The following is a 19,865-nucleotide window of genomic DNA, read 5'->3' as shown; positions in this document are numbered from 1 at the left end:
CATCCACCAGTTGGTATAGATACAGATCTGTTTCTGCACAGTATAACCCTCTAATATTGCCACAGATTTTTCTTTCATCACCAGCACTATCTCATCTGCTGCACATTTCTAAAATTCTCCTTTTGGCTCAAACAGCTCTGCCCTGTCTTTGTGTCTCTGGTTACTTTCTACCCTAATTCTCTCATTAACCAGAGATGCTGTTAACTGCAGTCACCTCAGAAACCTTAGCTTCATCCAAACAGATACTTCCTTTGTTTCTATTTGCAATTTAAAACCAACTTATCTCGCCTCCTCATGAAAAGTCTAGAAATATTATGTTTCTCTTACCACAGATGCTGCCTGACATGTTCAATATTCACAGAATTTTCTTCTAATATCAGATTGCTAGCATCTACAATATTTTCATTATCAAAATGAAATCATTTTGGCAAACTAAGAATTTTCTTTTAGGGGTAACAAACACAGTAGGTAAAGGAACAAGTTGTATAGTATATTTAGAATTGAAGAGAAGAGAAATTTCTTTAGCCCGAGTGTGGTAAATCTGTGAAACTCATTGCCATGGATGGCTATGGAGGCCATATCATTGAGTATATTTAAACTGGAGATTGCTTGGTTCTTGATTAGCCACAACATTGAAAGTTACAGGGAGAAGGCAGGAGAATGGGGTTGAGAGAGATAATAAATCAAACATAATGAAATGCTCGAGCAGACTTGATGGGCTGAATGGCTTAAATGTGCTCCTATGTCACATGATCTTATGAAATGGGCTCTCCAGCCCACCACCAGTTGCCCATCTAATCGAAGTGCTGTGCTTCAACTCTCAGAAGGATTTTTAAGACGCCCCCCATGCAAGAGATAATTATTCAAAATTAGATCTCAGTGCTTTGAAAATAATATACCGGCATGACTGAGAATTGGAAAACAATAGCAATAAATGGATCTTCAAATAAGCTGATGTCGGGATTGCAGATGCCAACAATGTACATAAAGAGGATCAGGTTTATGATATAAAGGCAGGGGAGCAACATGGACTGCAAGGCTGATGCAGCAGCGCTTCGGGATATTGATGTTACAGAGAACGAACAAGGACATAGCAGATGAACTGCACTGTGGAGAAATGTGAGACACGGGTTTGTGAGATGCGAGATATCCAGTTGGATAAGAAAGTTGGTGAAAAATTGAATAGCACCAGTGTTGAAAGGGAACTAGACATTTTTTTTTTACATAAGATGATAAGCATTGATTGTGTGGATAGCCAGAGGCTTTTTCCCTGGGCTGAAATGGCTAGCACGAGAGGGCACAGTTTTAAGGTGCTTAGAAGTAGGTACAAAGGAGATGTCAGGGGTAAGTTGTTGTTGTTGTTTTTTTTTAAAAAACGCAGAGAGTGGTGAGTGTGTGGAATGGGCTGCCAGCAATGGTGGTGGAGGCGGAAACGATAGGGTTTTTTTTAAAAAGACTCCTGGATAGGTACGTGGAGCTTTCTAAGGTAAGGACATGTTCAGCATAGCTTTGTGGGCCAAAAGGCCTGTATTGTGCTGAGGTTTTCTGTGTTTCTATGAATCTGAATATGTGGGTACAGCAAGCAAATAGAAAGTCAGCTGACATGTTGGCCTTGCATGCATCAAAAGTGGTGTCTCAACAAAATCAGAATAATGATGTCCTCCTTGTTCGCCACCATTTTTGTTGCCCTCACCTGTATCTCCCCCATTTCCCGGAAATCAGTGCTCACTCCATTTGCCTGGTGCCTCAACAGGAATAGAGTTCCTTTTGCCCTCACATACCACCCATGAGCCTTCCCATCCATTACACAAGTCTCCACAACTTCTGCCATCTTCAACAGGATCCTACCACCAAACATATCTCTACGCCACCACCCCCCATACCAATCTCCGCTTTCCACAAGGATCGCTCCCTCCATGATTCCTTTGCCTCCCTCATCACCATTCAAGAACTCAAACAGTCCTTCTAGATGAGATTCTTTACAGGTCACCTATTGTATCCAGTGCTGCCTATGTAGCCTCCTCTACACTGGCGAGACCCGACAGAGACTGGGGAAATCGCTTTGTCGAGCATCTCTACTCCATCCACAAAAAGCGGGATTTCCCAGTGGCCAACAATTTTAATTCCTATCCCCATTCTGACACCTCACATTCCATGTAAGTAGCCTATAATCTGATGGCATGAACATCAATTTTACCAATTTCCCCCTCAGGCCTCCCTCCTCTTTTCCTTTCTCCCATGGGCCACTCTCCTTCTCCAGCCCTTTACTGTTTCCATCCATCACCTCCCAGCTTCCTATTTCATATTCTCTTCCTCACCCACCTAGCATCACCCATCACCTTCTAACTTGTACCTTCTTATTCCAACATCTTCCTCCTTCCTATCCAATACCGCTGAAGGGTCTTGGCCCGAAACACTGATTGTTTATTCATTTTCCTTCGATGTTGTCCAAGTTCCTCCAGCATTTTGTGTATGTTGCTCAGGATCAGATGCATTATTTTTATTAAAGTTTGTTGTGAAGTAAGCTGTTTTGCAGCAATAGTGCAGTGCAATATAGAAATACTATATGTACAATAAATAATATATCAAAAATTAGCAGTGCAAAAAGAGCAATAGTGCTCATGGATTTTCAGAAATCTGATGGCAGTGGGGAAAAAAGCTGCTTTGAGTCTGTGCCTGAACTGTACCTCCTCTCCAGTGGGAGCAATGAGAAGAGGGCATGTGCTGGGTAGTGAGGGCCCTTAATAATGGCTGCTCCTCTTTGAGAGATTGCCTTTGGAAGATGTCCTCGATGGTGGAGAGGCTAGCTCCCATGGTGGACCTGGCTGAATGTAAAACCCTCTGCAGCTTTTCCCCAATACTGTACATTAGCCACTCCAGACCAGATGGTGATGCAACTAGTTCGAAAGCGCTCTGAGGATACCATTCCTCAGTTTGATTCCTGGGATGTCAGGATACCAAGCAGACTGGGCTGGTAAGAGTTTAGAAGAATGCCACATGATCTCACAGCATATAAAATTCTTACAGGGTTCACTTGTACTGATGTGGAATTGTTGCTTTCTCTGGTTGGGATGTCCACCATTAGGGATTGCATTTCCTAGACTGTCATTCAGTGCAAAGGTGAAAATGAATTTCTTCACACAGAAAAGTGAGATTTTAGGCTATGGCAATTAAATGACCAAGTGTATTGATGACAGAAATCAGAAAGATCTAAAGGTCAGACAAACATAAGATATAACAGCAGAACTAGGCCATTCAGCCCATCAAATGTGGTGTACCATTCAATCATAGCTGATTTAATATCCCTCTCCGCTGCCTTCTCCCTGTAACCTTTGACACCTTTACTAATCAAGAACCTATCAACCTTTGCTTTAAATATACCCAGTGACTTGGTCTCCACAACGTCTGTGTGCAATGAATTCCACGGATTCACCACCCTCTAAGAAATTCCTCCTTATCTCTATTCTAGAGATATCCCTTGGGGACACAGATAGAGCAGCATCCAATCTAGTATTCCAACAATTAAAATGCAATTTATATTCAGGGAATGACAAGAAAAGTCAGTGCAAGAAAATTAAGCTGAGGTAAAAAGAAATTATGCACAACCTTACAGAATGACAAAGCAGGCATGAAGTAGCAAGGCCTTCTCCTGCTTCTATTTCCAACATTCTGACACACTCCATCTGGCTTTATAACACACTTTAAACCCATTTTGTTTGGGCATTTCAGTCATTGGGTATATTTAGCCATGCACAGAATTTCAACTCATTAAATCTGGGATCTAATGAGAGGATGTTTGAAAGATTTCAGTGCTGGTTGCTTTCTGAGATCATAATTACGAGACTGCTTGTCAGCCTTATATAGCCATAGCCTCAGGTTCACTTATAATAGCAACAGGGAGCGTGACCAGATCAGGTTTAGAGACTTAAGAACACGGTTAGTGTCTACACAGTGTGTCATTAGATACTGTAATCACCAATAAGGAACAAAGAAAGTTATGGGAAATGATCAGAGAAAAAGAATCCTGGGATGAATCTTAAAGAAATAGGCATGGAGAAAAAATTTTTTTAAAGTAGAAACAGGAAACTACTTTTCAAATGAAAGGATCAACTTGATGGTAAACAGATTTTAAAGACAGTCTCTTCAACAAAGGCTCAAGTGCACATATTTCCAAATTGTTTAAATCCGGAACCAGATATATCACATGATTTCAGTTGCACGTGAGACCGTGAGACAAACCTCATCTGCACACAAAACTCCTGCCTCCTTAGTGATAGTTCTTGCTAACCTAACAGTCAACATTTTCTGTATTGATCTACTGTTATCATGGGAGTCAGATGCCCTGTTTTCCCAAATACTAACTAATCTTTCAGTGTCATTCGCTTGGTCAACATAAGGTCAGCTGTGCTACTGAAATATTCCCTTTCAAAATAATTCACGATTTCACACTAAATGTACGGGGCATAATATTGTTAAAGTAGGGATTGATGATCAGTATCAATGAGACACTCTGCTGGGACAAAGATCATTAACAAATTCTGTGGAACATTGTTTGAGCTTATCACGATGAAATAACAGTTCCTTATACAGCACCTGTTTCAGAAATAAGGCTGAAACCACCAAACACTATGCAGATCAGAATTTCGTGCAGTTAAAGTTATAGCTGTCTCCATGCAAAGCAAAAATACCATGTATAGATTGATAATCCTATTAGATCTTAAAGCATTAACCACCTTGGTTAATGGAAGGGGTCCATGGCATAAAAGGTGTTGGGGACCCCTGCCTTAGAGACTCTTGCACATTGTTCAGAAATAACTAAGTATTTACTCAGAAGAATATCATGAATGCCATAGAAAAAACTTTACATGAGTGTTGGGTGTATGGAACGCCCTGCCAGGGGTGGTGCTAGAGACAGATACATTAGGGACATTTAAGAAACTCTTAGATAGACACACAGATGATTTTTAAAAGTGGGGGGCTATGACAGATTGCTCTTACAACATAAAGGGCCTGTATTGTGCTATAGTGTTTCTATGTTCTAAATGAGGGTAACAAGTAGATCATATGCATACTACAAGGAAGGAGATACTTGCAGCTTTTAAGTGCCTTAGGTTGGGCAGAGCTTCCTGGGCAGACCAAGTGTGCTCACCGACACCCCCCACCCCCGACCAGGGAAGAAATCACAGACTTTTGCAGAGATACTTGCCTCATCATTAGTCATGGGTGAAGCTCCATGAGACTGATAGATGGTGAATGTCGTTCCATTGTTCAAGAGGGGTTACAAAGACAGGCCATTGAGACTGACTTCAGTTGTAGGGAAGTTACAAGGAATCCCGTGGAACAAGATCTACCATCATTTGGATAGTCAAGGCCTGATCAGGAATAGTCAGCATACTTTTGTACATGAGAGGTCATGTCTGGAGTTTTTCAAAGACATAACTAAGGGAATAGATGAAAGAAGGGCAGTGGATATTGTCTACAAGGACTTTTATAAAGCCTGTGACAAAGCCTCACATGGCAGGCTGATTTGGAAGGTTAGGTCACATTAAATTCGGGGAAGCTAGTGAGGTGGATTCAGAATTGGCTGGATGATAGAAAACAGTGATAGTTGAAGGTTGATTCTCTGACTGAAGGCTTGTCACTCAATAGGTATCTCAGGGGTCAGTGTTATTCATTTTTTATGTAAATGATTTGGAAGTGAATATAAATGGCACCAGTTTGCTACAACATTAAATTAGGGGTCTTGCTGATAATGAAGCAAGTTACAATGCATTGCAGAGAGATCCTAACCAGATACGGAGATGGACTGAGAAATGGTAAATGGATTTCAATTGTTAGATAATTGTGAGGTGATGTACTTTGGATGGCCAAATCAGGGTAGGATCTACACAGTGAAAGACAGCACTGACATCTGATGTGGAACCTGGGAGGATAAGTGCATAGTTAGCTGAAAGTGGCCCCACAAGTATACAGTGTGCTGGAAAAAGTGTTTAGCATACTAGCCTCAATCGAGTTTAGGAACAGAAATATTATGTTAGTTTCTCAAGAGTCACTGATGAGATTGCAGTTTCACTCACCCTCTTATAGGAAAAGCATTGTCAAGCTGGGGAGGGTGCAGAAGAGAACTACAAAGATGCTGTCTGGAGAAGAGGGCCAGATCCATAGGGAGAGGAAGACCGCGCTTAACCTTTATTCTCTGGAGAATGAGAGGTGACCGCAGAAGTTTTTAAAATCATGAAAGATATGGATAATTTGAACAGTCAGTCTTTTCCCCAGGGTTGACGAGTCCAAAACTAGAGAGCACAGACAGAAGATTGGAGATTTAAAAGAGACCTGAGAAGTAACTTCTTTTCATAGAGGGTTGCAAGTACATAAAAGTTTCAGTCGAAGCAAGCAGCTGAGAAGGGAGTGAAGAAATCGGGTCGAAAAAGTCATTTTTTTTTTAAACACTGCTCAGGGAGAAGGGTCTGCACTGCGCAGGTACATGACGTAGCGCGCCAAGGTTTAAAAAGAGAATATTTTCAACGGTTCTTGTTTCAGTCGGAGCAAGCAGCTGAGAAGGGAGTGAAGAAATCGGGTAGAAAAAGTCGGTTTTTTTTAAAAACACTGCTCGGGGAGAAGGGTCTGCACTGCGCAGGCGCGTGACGTAGCGCGCCAAGATTTAAAAGCAGACCACCATATACAGCGGCCATCGTCGGAGTGGACTGAATCAGAGTGGGACGGCTTTGGCTCAACAGGCTTCGGCAAGAACAGGCAGAGGCCGGGTAGGTTCCGGTAAGATTTTTGTTCATTGTTTAGAGTAGAGAGAATGCCAGGCAGGATGTTGGAATTATCCTCTTGCAGAATGTGGGAAGACAGGGAGCCCTCCGATGTCCCTGACAATGACACCTGCAAGAAGTGCATCCAGCTGCAGCTCCTAACAAACCGCGTTAGGGAACTGGAGCAGGAGCTGGATGACCTGCAAATCATTCAGGAGAATGAGGAGATTATAGATAGTAGCTACAGGGAGGTAGTTACGCCAAAGGAGCAAAGGACAGGAAATTGGGTCACTGTCAGGCAAGGGAAGAGGAAAGGGCAGGCAGAGCAGGGTTCCCCTGTGGCCATTCCCCTCAACAACAAGTATATCACATTAGATACTGTTGGGGGGGGATGACTTACCTGGGACAAGCTGCAGTAGCTGGATCTCTGGCACTGAGTCTGGCTCTGCAGTGCAGAAGGGAGGGTGGAAAAAGAGGAGAGCGGTAGTGATAGGGGACTCGACAGTTAGAGGTGCAAATAGGAGGTTCTGTGGTCATGACAGAGAATCCAGGATGGTTTGTTGCCTCCTGGGTGCCAGGGTCAAGGATGTCTCTGATCGCTTGCATGACATTCTGAAGTGGGAGGGTGATCAGCCAGATGTCGTGATGCACATAGGCACCAATGACATAGCAAGGAAGAGTGAGGAGGTCCTGGAGAGTGAGTATAGAGAGCTTGGTAGGAAGTTGAAAAGCAGGACCTCAAGAATGGTAATCTCAGGATTGCTACCTGTGCTAGGTGCCAGTGAGGATAGGAATAGGATGCTCTGGAGGATGAACAAGTGGCTGACGAACTGGTGTAGGGGGCAGGGTTTCAGATTTCAGGATCATTGGGACCTCTTCTGGGGCAGGTGGGACCTGTACAAGAGAGGCGGGTTACACGAACTAAATATCCTTTCAAGGAGGTTTGTTAGTGCTATTGGGGAGGCTAGATTTGCAGGGGGATGGGAACCAGAGTGCCAGAGCTGACAGTGTGGCTGGGGTGAAAATAAATGATGTTAAAAGTTCAAGCAAGTCCGCTAACAGAAAGGTTGTGAGTGGTGGTAAAAATCTTCTGAGGTGTATATATTTCAATGCTAGGAGTATTGTGGGGAAGGCGGATGAGTTGAGGGCGTGGATTGACACGTGGAATTATGACGTTATAGCAATTAGTGAAACTTGGCTGCAGGAGGGGCAGGACTGGCAGCTTAATATTCCAGGGTTCCGATGTTTCAGATGTGATGGAGGCAGAGGAATGAAAGGTGGGGGAGTAGCATTGCTTGTTAGGGAAAATATTACAGCAGTGCTCAGGCAGGACAGATTAGAGGGCTTGTCTACTGAGTCCTTATGGGTGGAGCTGAGAAACAGGAAAGGTATGGCCACATTAGTGGGATTGTATTACAGACCACCCAATAGTCAACGAGAATTGGAAGAGCAAATCTGCAGAGAGATAGCAGGCAACTGCAGGAAACAAAGTTGTGGTGGTAGGGGATTTTAATTTTCCATATATTGATTGGGACTCCCATACTGTTAAGGGTCTAGATGGTTTAGAGTTTGTAAAATGTGTTCAAGAAAGTTTTCTAAATCAATATATAGAGGGACCAACTAGAGGGGATGCAATATTGGATCTCCTGTTAGGAAATGAGTTAGGACAAGTGACGGAAGTCTGTGTAGGGGAGCACTTTGGTTCCAGTGATCATAACACCATTAGTTTCAACTTGATCATGGACAAGGATAGATCTGGTCCTAGGGTTGAGGTTCTCAACTGGAAGAAGGCCAAATTTGAAGAAATGAGAAAGGATCTAAAAAGCATGGATTGGGACAGGTTGTTCTCTGGCAAAGGTGTGATCAGTAGGTGAGAAGCCTTCAAAGGAGAAATTTTGAGTCTGCAGAGTTTGTATGTTCCTGTCAGGATTAAAGGCAAAGTGAATAGGAATAAGGAACCTTGGTTCTCAAGGGATATAGCAACTCTGATAAAGAAGAAGAGGGCGTTGTATGACATGTATAGGAAACAGGGAGTAAATAAGGTGCTTGAGGAGTATAAGAAGTGAAAGAAAATACTTAAGAAAGAAATCCGGAGGGCTAAAGGAAGACATGAGGTTGCCTTGGCAGTCAAAGTGAAGGATAATCCAAAGAGCTTTTACAGGTATATTAAGAGTAAAAGGATTGTAAGGGATAAAATTGGTCCTCTTGAAGATCAGAGTGGTCGGCTATGTGCGAAACCAAAGGAAATGGGGGAGGTCTTAAATAGGTTTTTTGCATCTGTATTTACTAAGGAAACTGGCATGAAGTCTATGGAGTTAAGGGAAACAAGTAGTGAGATTATGGAAACTGTACAGATTGAAAGGGAGGAGGTGCTTGCTGTCTTGAGGAAAATTAAAGTGGATAAATCCCCGGGACCTGACAAAGTGTTCCCTCGGACCTTGAAGGAGACTAGTGTTGAAATTGCAGGGGTCCTGGCAGAAATATTTAAAATGTCACTGTCTACATCTGAGGTGCCGGAGGATTGGAGAGTGGCTCATGTTGTTCCGTTGTTTAAAAAAAGGATCGAAAAGTAACCCGGGAAATTATAGGCTAGTAAGTTTAACGTCGGTAGTAGCTAAGTTATTGGAAGGAGTACTAAGAGACAGAATCTACAAGCATTTAGATAGACAGGGACTTATTAGGGAGAGTCAACATGGCTTTGTGCGTGGTAGGTCATGTTTGACCAATCTATTGGAGTTTTTCGACGAGATTACCAGGAAAGTGGATGAAGGGAAGGCAGTGGATATTGTCTACATGGACTTCAGTAAGACCTTTGACAAGGTCGCGCATGGGAGGTTAGTTAGGAAAATTCAGTCGCTAGGTATACATGGAGAGATGGTAAACTGGATTAGACACTGGCTCAGTGGTAGAAGCCAAAGAGTGGTAGTAGAGAATTGCTTCTCCGAGTGGAGGCCTGTGACTAGTGGTGTGCCACAGGGATCAGTGCTGGGTCCATTGTTATTTGTCATCTATATCAATGATCTGGATGATAATGTGGTAAATTGGATTAGCAAATTTGCTGATGATACAAAGATTGGAGGTGTAGTAGACAGTGAGGAAGGTTTTCAGAGCCTGCAGAGGGACTTGGACCAGCTGGAAAAATGGGCTGAAAAATGGCAGATGGAGTTTAATACAGACAAGTGTGAGGTATTGCACGTTGGAAGGACAAACCAAGGTAGAACATACAGGGTTAATGGTAAGGCACTGAGGAGTGCAGTAGAACAGAGGGATCTGGGAGTACAGATACAAAATTCCCTAAAAGTGGCGTCACAGGTAGATAGGGTCGTAAAGAGAGCTTTTGGTACATTGGCCTTTATTAATCGAAGTACTGAGTATAAGAACTGGAATGTTAAAATTAGGTTGTATAAGGCATTGGTGAGGCCGAATCTGGAGTATTGTGTTCAGTTTTGGTCACCAAATTACAGGAAGGATATAAATAAGGTTGAAAGAGTGCAGAGAAGGTTTACAAGGATGTTGCCGGGACTTGAGAAACTCAGTTACAGAGAAAGGTTGAATAGGTTAGGACTTTATTCCCTGGAGTGTAGAAGAATGAGGGGAGAATTGATAGAGGTATATAAAATTATGATGGGTATAGCTAGAGTGAATGCAAGCAGGTTTTTTCCACTGAGGCAAGGGGAGAAAATAACCAGAGGACATGGGTTAAGGGTGAGGGGGGAAAAGTTTAAAGGGAGCATTAGGGGGGGGCTTCTTCACACAGAGAGTGGTGGGAGTATGGAATGAGCTGCCAGACGAGGTGGTAAATGAGGGTTCTGAGAATAAATTGGACAGATACATGGATGGGAGGTGTATGGAGGGATATGGTCTGTGTGCAGGTCAGTGGGACCAGGCAGAAAATGGTTCGGCACAGCCAAGAAGGGCCAAAAGGCCTGTTTCTGTGCTGTATTTTTTCTATGGTTTCTATGGTAAAAGAGCTTACAGCATACGTACTAGAGTGGGTACAATTCCACATTTAATAGGCATTTGGATAGGTACATGGAGTGAAGGGGTTTGGAGGGTTATGGGCTGAACATAAGCAACTGGGACTATGCTGTGGTCAGCATAGACAAGTTGGGCTGAAGGAGCAATTTTCTTGCTCTACTGCTCGAATTAGAAAAATCCATCCCTGTGCTCCAAGCTTCAGCATTGATCAGCAAGACCAAGTTATGGTCACCTTCAAGGTAGCTTGCTGCAGGTCTGATATGTATAGTTGAATGATAATTAAACTTCAACACCCTGTCAGCTGCCTAGGAAATCTCCCCAGGAATTTGTACACAGCGTTAAGCTGCTGCAACGATTGGTATACTAATACTAAGCCCAGGATAGTGTAGAAAAAAAAACACAATGCTTTTGTGACAATGCTGTGGGTCAAATTTACCCATTTCACACACTGTTCCTTATGCTCTTCAGTATAATGCACTCACCGAATTAGGATAATTCAGGTAGCAGATTGCACAAACCATGTCCTGTGATGATGATCTTGTGTTCATCTGCCGTGTTCGAGATTTTTTATAAGGATTAACTACGTGACACTCCGCAAAAAGCTTCTCCAGGTTCCCGTCGAAATATCTGTAACAATTAAAATTTGGCATTACTTATACAAATCAAAGTTCAGTTTTCAATCTTCACATGGTGACATTTGAAAAAAGGTACTCACAACAAACTGCTAGGATTAATTACACAATTTCAATACAATGGATTTTGGTTAATTGGGGCGGCTGCTTATTTTGGGTTTATATTTGTTCTTAAAAGAACAAAAAATAATCAAGAAAATAGCTGGGATTCCCTTTGTTCATTTACAACACCAAGCTGCTTAACTGGGACAGGAGTCTGTTCTTCAGTCATGTACACTTGTATGGCCATTAAACTCTACACTGCGCTTAGAGTGAACAGTTTTTAAATACAATCAGTTGTGGTCAAAAAGCAGTGTTTTTTGTCACTGATTGTTGGTGAGAAATGCACAGTAAGACAATTCAGCACTTTTTTGCTCACTGTGGCTTCAAGCTTTCAGACTTGGAGATGCCAGAAATGACCAGCAATAAAAATGAGAAGATTTCACTATATCAACAAGTTAGAAACTATGAAGAATTTGAAAGCATTAATAATCACCTTGAGTGTTATAATGAAAATGAAGATTTGGAGGACGCAATCATTGAAAGCATTGTATGAAGGCGTCCCATTATCTACATAAGGTAGACGTGCTCATTTCATTCATTTACAGTCAATCAAAAGAACATTGCAGTGTACACTGGGTGAGTTGCACCGTCAATAACTATCAGGAACTGATAGTTTTATAGTACTGTAGTACTATTGATAGTGTCACACAACCCCACCTCAAGAGTAGCTGATTGGCATGGACAAGTTTATATCAACAATTAACAGCAGTAGACATTAGGCCCTTGAACCCTGCATGATCACTTATCAAACTCATGTCTAAGCTACCTCTAGCACTTTGCTTACGTCCTTTGATTTTCTCAATATCCAGAAGTTTATCAATCTGTTTTCAATTGCACTTTGATTGTCCTCTGGCATACAGAATTCCAAAAAGGAAAAAGGCTGCTCTTCATTTCAGCCTTAAACAGTCTTCCTTTACACTGAAACCCAAAATCTTCCTTGCATCCATCTTATAAAATCAACCATGGACTGTAAAAGGAGTCGAGCAACCCCACCACATAAACACCCAGAGTGACACCAGAAGCTCCAGAGACCTCGTTCCTGGGAAAAGAGGGATCCTTTGATGGGCAAGAGGGATCCTTTGATGGGCAACACCTGGGGACAGCTTGAAGGACTGGCCCAGGATGGGGGACACTGACAAACTGCTACCAGTTGCCTAAGCATCATTAGGAGTGATGGACTTAAGTAATCCAGCCAATCAAACCTGTAAGAATTTCATCTCTCACTCTCCCTAGCTCCAGGAATTGCAGTTTCCTCTGCTCACTCTCATATAGCACATTTCACCTGAACCTTTGCTGCCCTAATGGCATGCATATATTTTCTTAGACTAAAGTTCCACTTTAGTCTCATCCAACCACAAGACCTTCTTTACAGTATCTTCTAAGTGACGCTTTGCGAAGTTTTTACAGAAAAGAATATATATTATTTTAAGCCAGAGCTTTTCCTTTGTCACTCTTCCATAAATACCCTTTTTGTACAAAGCCTTAGAGATTGTACAGCCATGAACCTCATCTCCAGTTGCAGCCACTGACTTATGCAGCTCAGTCAGTGACAGCTGGTGTCACAGTAATCTCTCTTACAAGTGCCATTCTTCTCAGATAACCAAGTTTAGAGGGTTAGGTAGAGCCTGACCTAGATAGGGTGGCTCTGGTTTCATATTCTTTCCACTTGTTTTAAATTAAAGACTGCACTGAGCTCCAAGGTATGTTCAGTGCCTTTGAGATGGTTTTGTACAAACGTTTGTAAATTTCCTCAGATATCCATTTCCCCATTGTCATTTCCCTGATGTCTTGAATGCTCGTGTCTTCATTGTGGTTTGGTCTGTTGAAAAATCTACTATACTGTTGGACCTTACAGAGAGAAGGGGTATTTATTCCTATGAATTCATTGAAAACAGGTGATTCTTTAATTTTGGGTAATTCTTTATACTGGGTGAGTTGGCAAGGTAAGATATAGTATTACACCTGTGGAAAGTTAGCACAGTAATTACAAAGCAGATGAATTTTTTTTTTCAGTCTCAATTTTGGATTTTACATTTTTAGTAAATTGTTGACAGGTTTTAGAATTTTTCTTTTGATTGACATGAGGCACTATGTTTTATAGATTAACTAAAAACTCTGCTTCAATATGTTTTAAATTTAGAAAATGAGATGATAAAATGTGAAAAGAGTTGTGGGGGCTGAATACTTTATCTAGGCACTGTGTTCTATGTTTTGTATCTTGGTCCTCCCTAGAGGAACAATGTTTTGTTTATCTGTATACATGTGTATGGTTGAATGACAATAAACTTGAATTTAAAAAGACACAAAAGTGTAAAACATTTAGGATGTGACACTCTTATACTCATGCCCAGGTTTCGACATCTTGACAGCTCAGGTCTCCATGGAAGCAAGCATAATTGTCTATAACAATGGGGTATTTAAAAGGGAAGTAGATACATTTTTGAAAGATCAGGGAACGGAAATTCTTTTAGAAAAGATTAGACTCAAAGCAATTTAACCATGATCGTATTGAAAGATAGGAGAGACAAGACAGCCCAAGTAGCCTAGGCTGATACTGTACTCTATCTCAACACACCAGCAAAAGGCAGCAAGCCTCCCACACCTAATATTGATGGCGTGTTTAAACCAAGCAGCATTTGGTGTTCTAAACACAATATTCAGCAGATGCTGGAAACACCGAGCAACACACAAAATTCTGGAAGAACTCAACAGGTCAGGCAGCATCCAAGAAAAGTTGATGTTTCGGGCCTAGACTCTTCATAAGGACTTGTATTAATTCCCAATATACACTCAACATTGAAACAAACACTCCATCAGACCCTCCTCAGAAGCAATTTTTCACACTTCAGTGCCCAAGCAAACGCTTTCTTCATACTTTCTCCCAAAAAGCCCTTGAACAGTGATGAGTACGAAAAGCAGCTCTTCTAAGAAAATAAAATGGCAATACACTTAATTTACTTGGTGACTGACTGCAAAGGTCCACACTTTCAATATACATATACACAGTGTGCAATGATTCAGCACTATTTGATAACAGAAGGGCAGTTTCACAAGATAACTAGGAGAAAATTGCCCTGAGCAAAACCAAAACCATAAACTTCAACTTCACAATCAGAAACCTGCCACACAGCTCAGAGAAAACCACAATGCCAACTCAAAAGGTTCTAGAGACTTTCCCAAACAGGTTTTACACTTTACTACTTTCACAACTTTCATGAAATTTTGCCCAGAGTAAGTGACTAAACCTACAAATATGAATGTAAGAAACTTTATTTTTCCATTCCAATATATCATTTTCACCTGAGCAAAATATTTATTTTACTTTATAAATATGAATAATAGCAGCTAATCTTCCTATAAATGTCAAATTTAAATTACACACACAACCACATCAGCGTGAGTACGTGCCAGGATAGCATGTGCCAGCCTATCAGTAGTAGAGATTGTGCCAGAGAGCGCACAGCCAAAATACTATTAGTCTTTCTTTTTTGACTTGGGGGCTGGGGGAGGGGCAGTGGAGAGGTCAAAATTTACCAAGCTCTGAACAGTTTGAAGCAGCAACATGACAGAGATAGAGCCTTGCTAACAATTACATCTACACTTAAATAATAGCAAAGAGTACTGAAACAACCACTGGGTAAGTATCAAATACACAAGTGGATTGAAAGCTTTCTTTAGCTTACTAAGTGCTCTTCCGTAATAAAGATATGTTTTTCCAAAAATTACTGAAAAAACTTTCAGTATTTGACTTAAATTCATAGAAGTCCCTGATATCTCCAGAAAACACATTTAAAATGAGCATTAGTGTTCAAAGGCAGAAGTAGCCAAAAAATACTGAAGATAGGTAGACAACCATCCATTTAGTTTGGACCCATTACTTGTAAATGCCTGAATTTTAGATAATCAGTACAAACAGTTGCCAAACAAGGTCATCCAATCTGACGCAGCATTCTTTATCCTTTGTGTTATTTCAATTTGAAGCAATTTGAAATAATAGAGGGAAAGATAAACAGGGAGCTACCAATGCTAACCTGACTTCAAGGTAGAAAAAAATTGGAATCTGTAAATCCCAAATCAAAAAACCTTGAAAAAATAAAATGTTGATTTCTGAAAATGAATTAATACTGACAAATTTATTGGACCTTTTCTGAGCATATGAATCATGTAACAGATAAAAGGTAACCAGTGGATAAGGAATGCTTGGACTTTTAAAATGCTTTCAATAAGGCCATTTCACAAGATGGTCAGCAAGGACAGATCACCGGGATTCTGGGTAATTTAGCCACATGGAATGGGAATTGGTTATTAGAAAGTAAAATGTGGGAACAAGCATCTTTCTCAGCTTGACTGGTTGTGATACCACCTGCAACTTTTGTGGGATACCAAATTTATCACCATAAATTAGTACAAATCTCTTCCCAATTGCATTGTGCCAGAAAGATGCACTCCCACCCTAAAGGAATGAGGGGGTACCTACAGAATATTAAAGGCCTAGGTAGAGTGGACATAGAGAGGATATTTCCAAAAGTTTCTACTAGATTCTAGGTCCAGAGGGCACAGCCTCAGTGAAGGATATTCCTTTAGAACAGAGATGAGGAGGAATTTCTTTAGTCAGAGGATGATGAATCTATTGAATTCATTGCTAAGTCATTGGGTTTTCGCAAATAACAGCATGATGCACTTTATATTTAAGAAAAACAGTAACAACGTATGTTAAAAGTACTTCATGTAATTCAACATGTCAGACCAACCTCTTAAAATAAACCCTAAGTCAGTGTCGGTGGTTGTGAATTATGCAAGTTTCTACCAATTATATTACCCTAAACTGGCATTGAGAGCCTATCTAGAGCTTGGACGAGCCTCCCGGCCATGTTCCATGGGTGGAAAAACTGCAGGATGCTCATCCAGAGGTGCTGACATGCTCATGTTCACGTTGTGACAACAATGTGGTAGCGGAATCCTCCAAATCTTGATGGGCCAGTTTAAGGTGATCTAGCGAAACACATTCACAATTACCCCTCTTGTCTATGATAAGTCTTTTCTCTCTGTTCCAAAATCACAGAATGGATCATCGTAAGGGGGTCTAAGGGGATATTGGTATGCATCGTGGCAGCCGAAAACAAATGAGGCAGAATGTAGATAAAGTAGTCTTCAGTGTCCTGCCTCAATGATTACCGTCCCGTTGCACTCACATCCATCATCATGAAGTGTTTTGAGAGGCTCGTCATGAGGCACATCAAGACCCTGCTGCCCCCCCTCACTGGACCCCCTTTAGTTCGCGTACTGTCCCAACCGTTCAACGGATGATGCCATTGCCATCACCCTCCTAGACAAAAAAGACACGTACGTTCGAATGCTGTTCATAGATTTCAGTTCAGCATTCAACACAATCATTCCTCAGAAACTGATTGGAAAGCTGAGCCTGTGGGGTCTGAACACCTCCCTCTGCAACTGGATCCTAGACCTCCTGACTGGGAGACCTCAGTCAGTTCAGATCAGGAGCAGCATCTCCAACACCATCACACTGGGCACGGGGGCCCCCCAGGGCTGTGTGTTCAGTCCACTGCTGTTCACTCTGCTGACCCACGACTGTGCAGCAACACACAGCTCAAACCACATCATCAAGTTTGCCGATGACACGACTGTGGTGGGTCTCATCAGCAAGATCGATGAGTCAGCTACAGAGAGGAGGTGCAGCGGCTAACCAACTGGTGCAGAGTCAATAACCTGTCTCTGAATGTGAGTAAAACAAAAGAGATGGTTGTTGACTTCAGGACAGCACGGAGCGACCACTCTCCGCTGAATATTGACGACTCCTCTGTTGAGATCGTTAAGAGCACCAAATTTCTTGGTGTTCACCCAGTGGAGAATCTCACCTGGTCCTTCAACACCAGCTCCATAGCAAAGAAAGCCCAGCAGCGTCTCTACTTTCTGCAAAGGCTGAGAAAAGTCCATCTCCCACCCCCCCCCCATCCTCACCACATTTTACAGAGGTTGTATTGAGAGCATCCTGAGCAGCAGCATCACAGCCTGGTTCGGAAATTGCACCATCTTAGATCGCAAGACCCTGCAGCGGATAGTGAGGTCAGCTGAGAAGATCATCGGGGTCTCTCTTCCCACCATTACAGAAATTTACACCACACGCTGCATCCGCAAAGCAAACAGCATTATGAAGGACCCCATGCACAGCTCACATAAACTCTTCTCCCTCCTGCCATCTGGAAAAAGGCACCGAAGCATTCGGGCTCTCACGACCAGACTATGTAACAATTTCTACCCCCAAGCCATCAGACTCCTCAATACCCAGAGCCTGACTTGACACCAACCTACTGCCCTCTACTGTGCCTACTGTCTTGTTTATTACTAATTATTGCAGTGCCTGCACTGTTTTGTGCACCATATACAGTCCTGGATAGGTCTGTAGTCTAGTGTAGTTTTTGTGTTTTTTTCTTATGTAGCTCAGTGTAGTTTTTGTATTGTTTCATGTAGCACCATGGCCCTGGAAAACGTTGTCTCATTTTTACTGTGTTTTGTACCAGCAGTTATGGTTGAAATGACAATAAAAAGTGACTTGACTTGAACCGAATGTACATGTACACCATGATGTAGGATAGGTGCACAAGGAATCAAATTTACTCAGGAGGGTGGAGCACTATTGAGAGGTTGACCAGGAGGTCGTGGTGTCAGGCATAAGAACACCTGGCACTCATAATGTCTAAATGTGTACCAATTCACTCATAACGCTTAAATGTATACCGATTCACTCATAACGCCTAAATGTGTACCGAATCACTCATAACACTTAAATGTATACCAATTCAGCCCCAGACGACTGCAAGTCCTCTTTGGAGCTGTTCTGAACCTCAGCAGGAACCACAGGAGATGATCATGCCAACAGTCATCCACAAGGAAGCCCTCAGTGCAGCTGGTAAGGAGCTGTGAAACTGTTTGCATAGGCCATTGTGGATGATATGCTGTGGTGTGATGTAGCCTAATGTCAAGGTTCTGGGCCATTGCAGCCCAAAGATCTTATATGAATTGGGGACCGTGGTTAGAGGAAATATCAAGAGGTGCCAGCCACGTCTGCGGCCGCTGTCAGTGCTGGAGGGACAACTTCGGGCCACCTGGTGGTACAGTCCACTTTGGTAAGGAAATGTGCAAAACCACAGAAGGTGGGGGGCAGGTGGAGAAGACCAACAAGGTCAAACCTTTGCTCAGGGACATTAAGAGGTGCCAATGGTGCCTGGACATGACTGTTAATTTTTGTCTGCTGGCACTCCATACAGGCTGCACTGCAATCATGCAGGTCCTCTTTGACAAACTTACTGGAGTTCTTTGAGGACATAATAAGTGCAGTGGATACAGGGGAACAGGTGGATGTTGTATACTTGGATTTCCAGAAGGCGTTCGATACGGTGCCGCAGAAGATTTATAAATAAGATATGGATGCATGGAGTTGGAGGAAGTGTATTGGCATGGATAGTGGATTGGTTAATCAATAGAAGGCAGGGAGTTGGTATAAATGGATGTTTCTCTGGTTGGCAGTCATTGGTGAGTGGGGTGTCGCAGGGGTTAGTGCTGGGCCCGCAGCTGTTTACCATTTACACTGTCTAAGATCATGCCACACAAGCTTTAGTACGAGAGTTAAAAATAGTCTACCACTAGTTTGTGGGCAGCATGGGGCAAGGATGACCAGTTGAGACATCACACAGGAGAGAAACCCGGCTTCCCCAAACTTAATATCAGCCACCGCCGACCCATGACTGCTGTTCGATAAGCCTGGACCTCTGGGTCAGTAGCCTGGTTGACTGCCATGCCAGCATAATCAACCCCTATGCGTATGGTCCCAATGGCTGGCCGTGAGAGGCAATCAGCCACGGCATTATTTTTCCCCTTGATATGTTGTACATCAGTTGTGAACTCTGATCAGTTGTGCCAGATAGCGTTGCTGTCATGCAGACCGAGGGTCTGATAGTTTAGCTATCGTGTGCACGGGGGGGTTTGTGGTCAGTGAATGCTGTGAAATGTCGATTTCAAAAATGGTGGATAGCCAGATAGACTCAGAAGCCCACAGTCAAATGTGCTGTACTTAATTTCAGGGAACAGTGCTACTGGCTTAAATAGGAGAGTGGCTGTCACATGCTTCCAACCGTTTGTGCGTATCACCCACAGCATAGTTGGGGAGTGTTTGGTATCATCAAATGCCCTGGTCATGTCCGCTGACCAGTCAAGCATGTGATTAGGGGTATTCCCTTTAAGCACAAGTTCAGCAGCCTGTGGAATGAAGTAGTGATAGAAATTCACCATGCCTAAAATCTCCTGTAGTTTTTCAGTAACGGGGGGGGGGGGTGCAAAATCCATAATAGCTACAGTCTTTGGTGGGAGGGGTTTTGCA

The 19,865-nt window shown here is 42.5% G+C and overlaps 1 protein-coding gene across 2 annotated transcripts in view; it reads right to left on the bottom strand.

The window, feature by feature from the left end:
- LOC134358617 (E3 ubiquitin-protein ligase ARIH1) overlaps positions 1–19,865 on the bottom strand; it is a 109,983-nt gene that overhangs the window by 68,349 nt on the left and 21,769 nt on the right. For both annotated transcript variants that reach the window (XM_063071059.1, XM_063071060.1), the window contains exon 3: positions 11,219–11,363. In XM_063071059.1, coding sequence (XP_062927129.1) covers positions 11,219–11,363 — 145 coding nt within the window. The remainder of the gene's footprint in view (positions 1–11,218; positions 11,364–19,865) is intronic.

Source organism: Mobula hypostoma, chromosome 18 (genome assembly GCF_963921235.1).
Source record: "Mobula hypostoma chromosome 18, sMobHyp1.1, whole genome shotgun sequence".
Classification (NCBI taxonomy): domain Eukaryota; kingdom Metazoa; phylum Chordata; class Chondrichthyes; order Myliobatiformes; family Myliobatidae; genus Mobula; species Mobula hypostoma.
The sequence above is the reverse complement of the archived record's forward strand: the minus strand, read 5'-3'. Positions and strand labels throughout refer to the sequence as shown.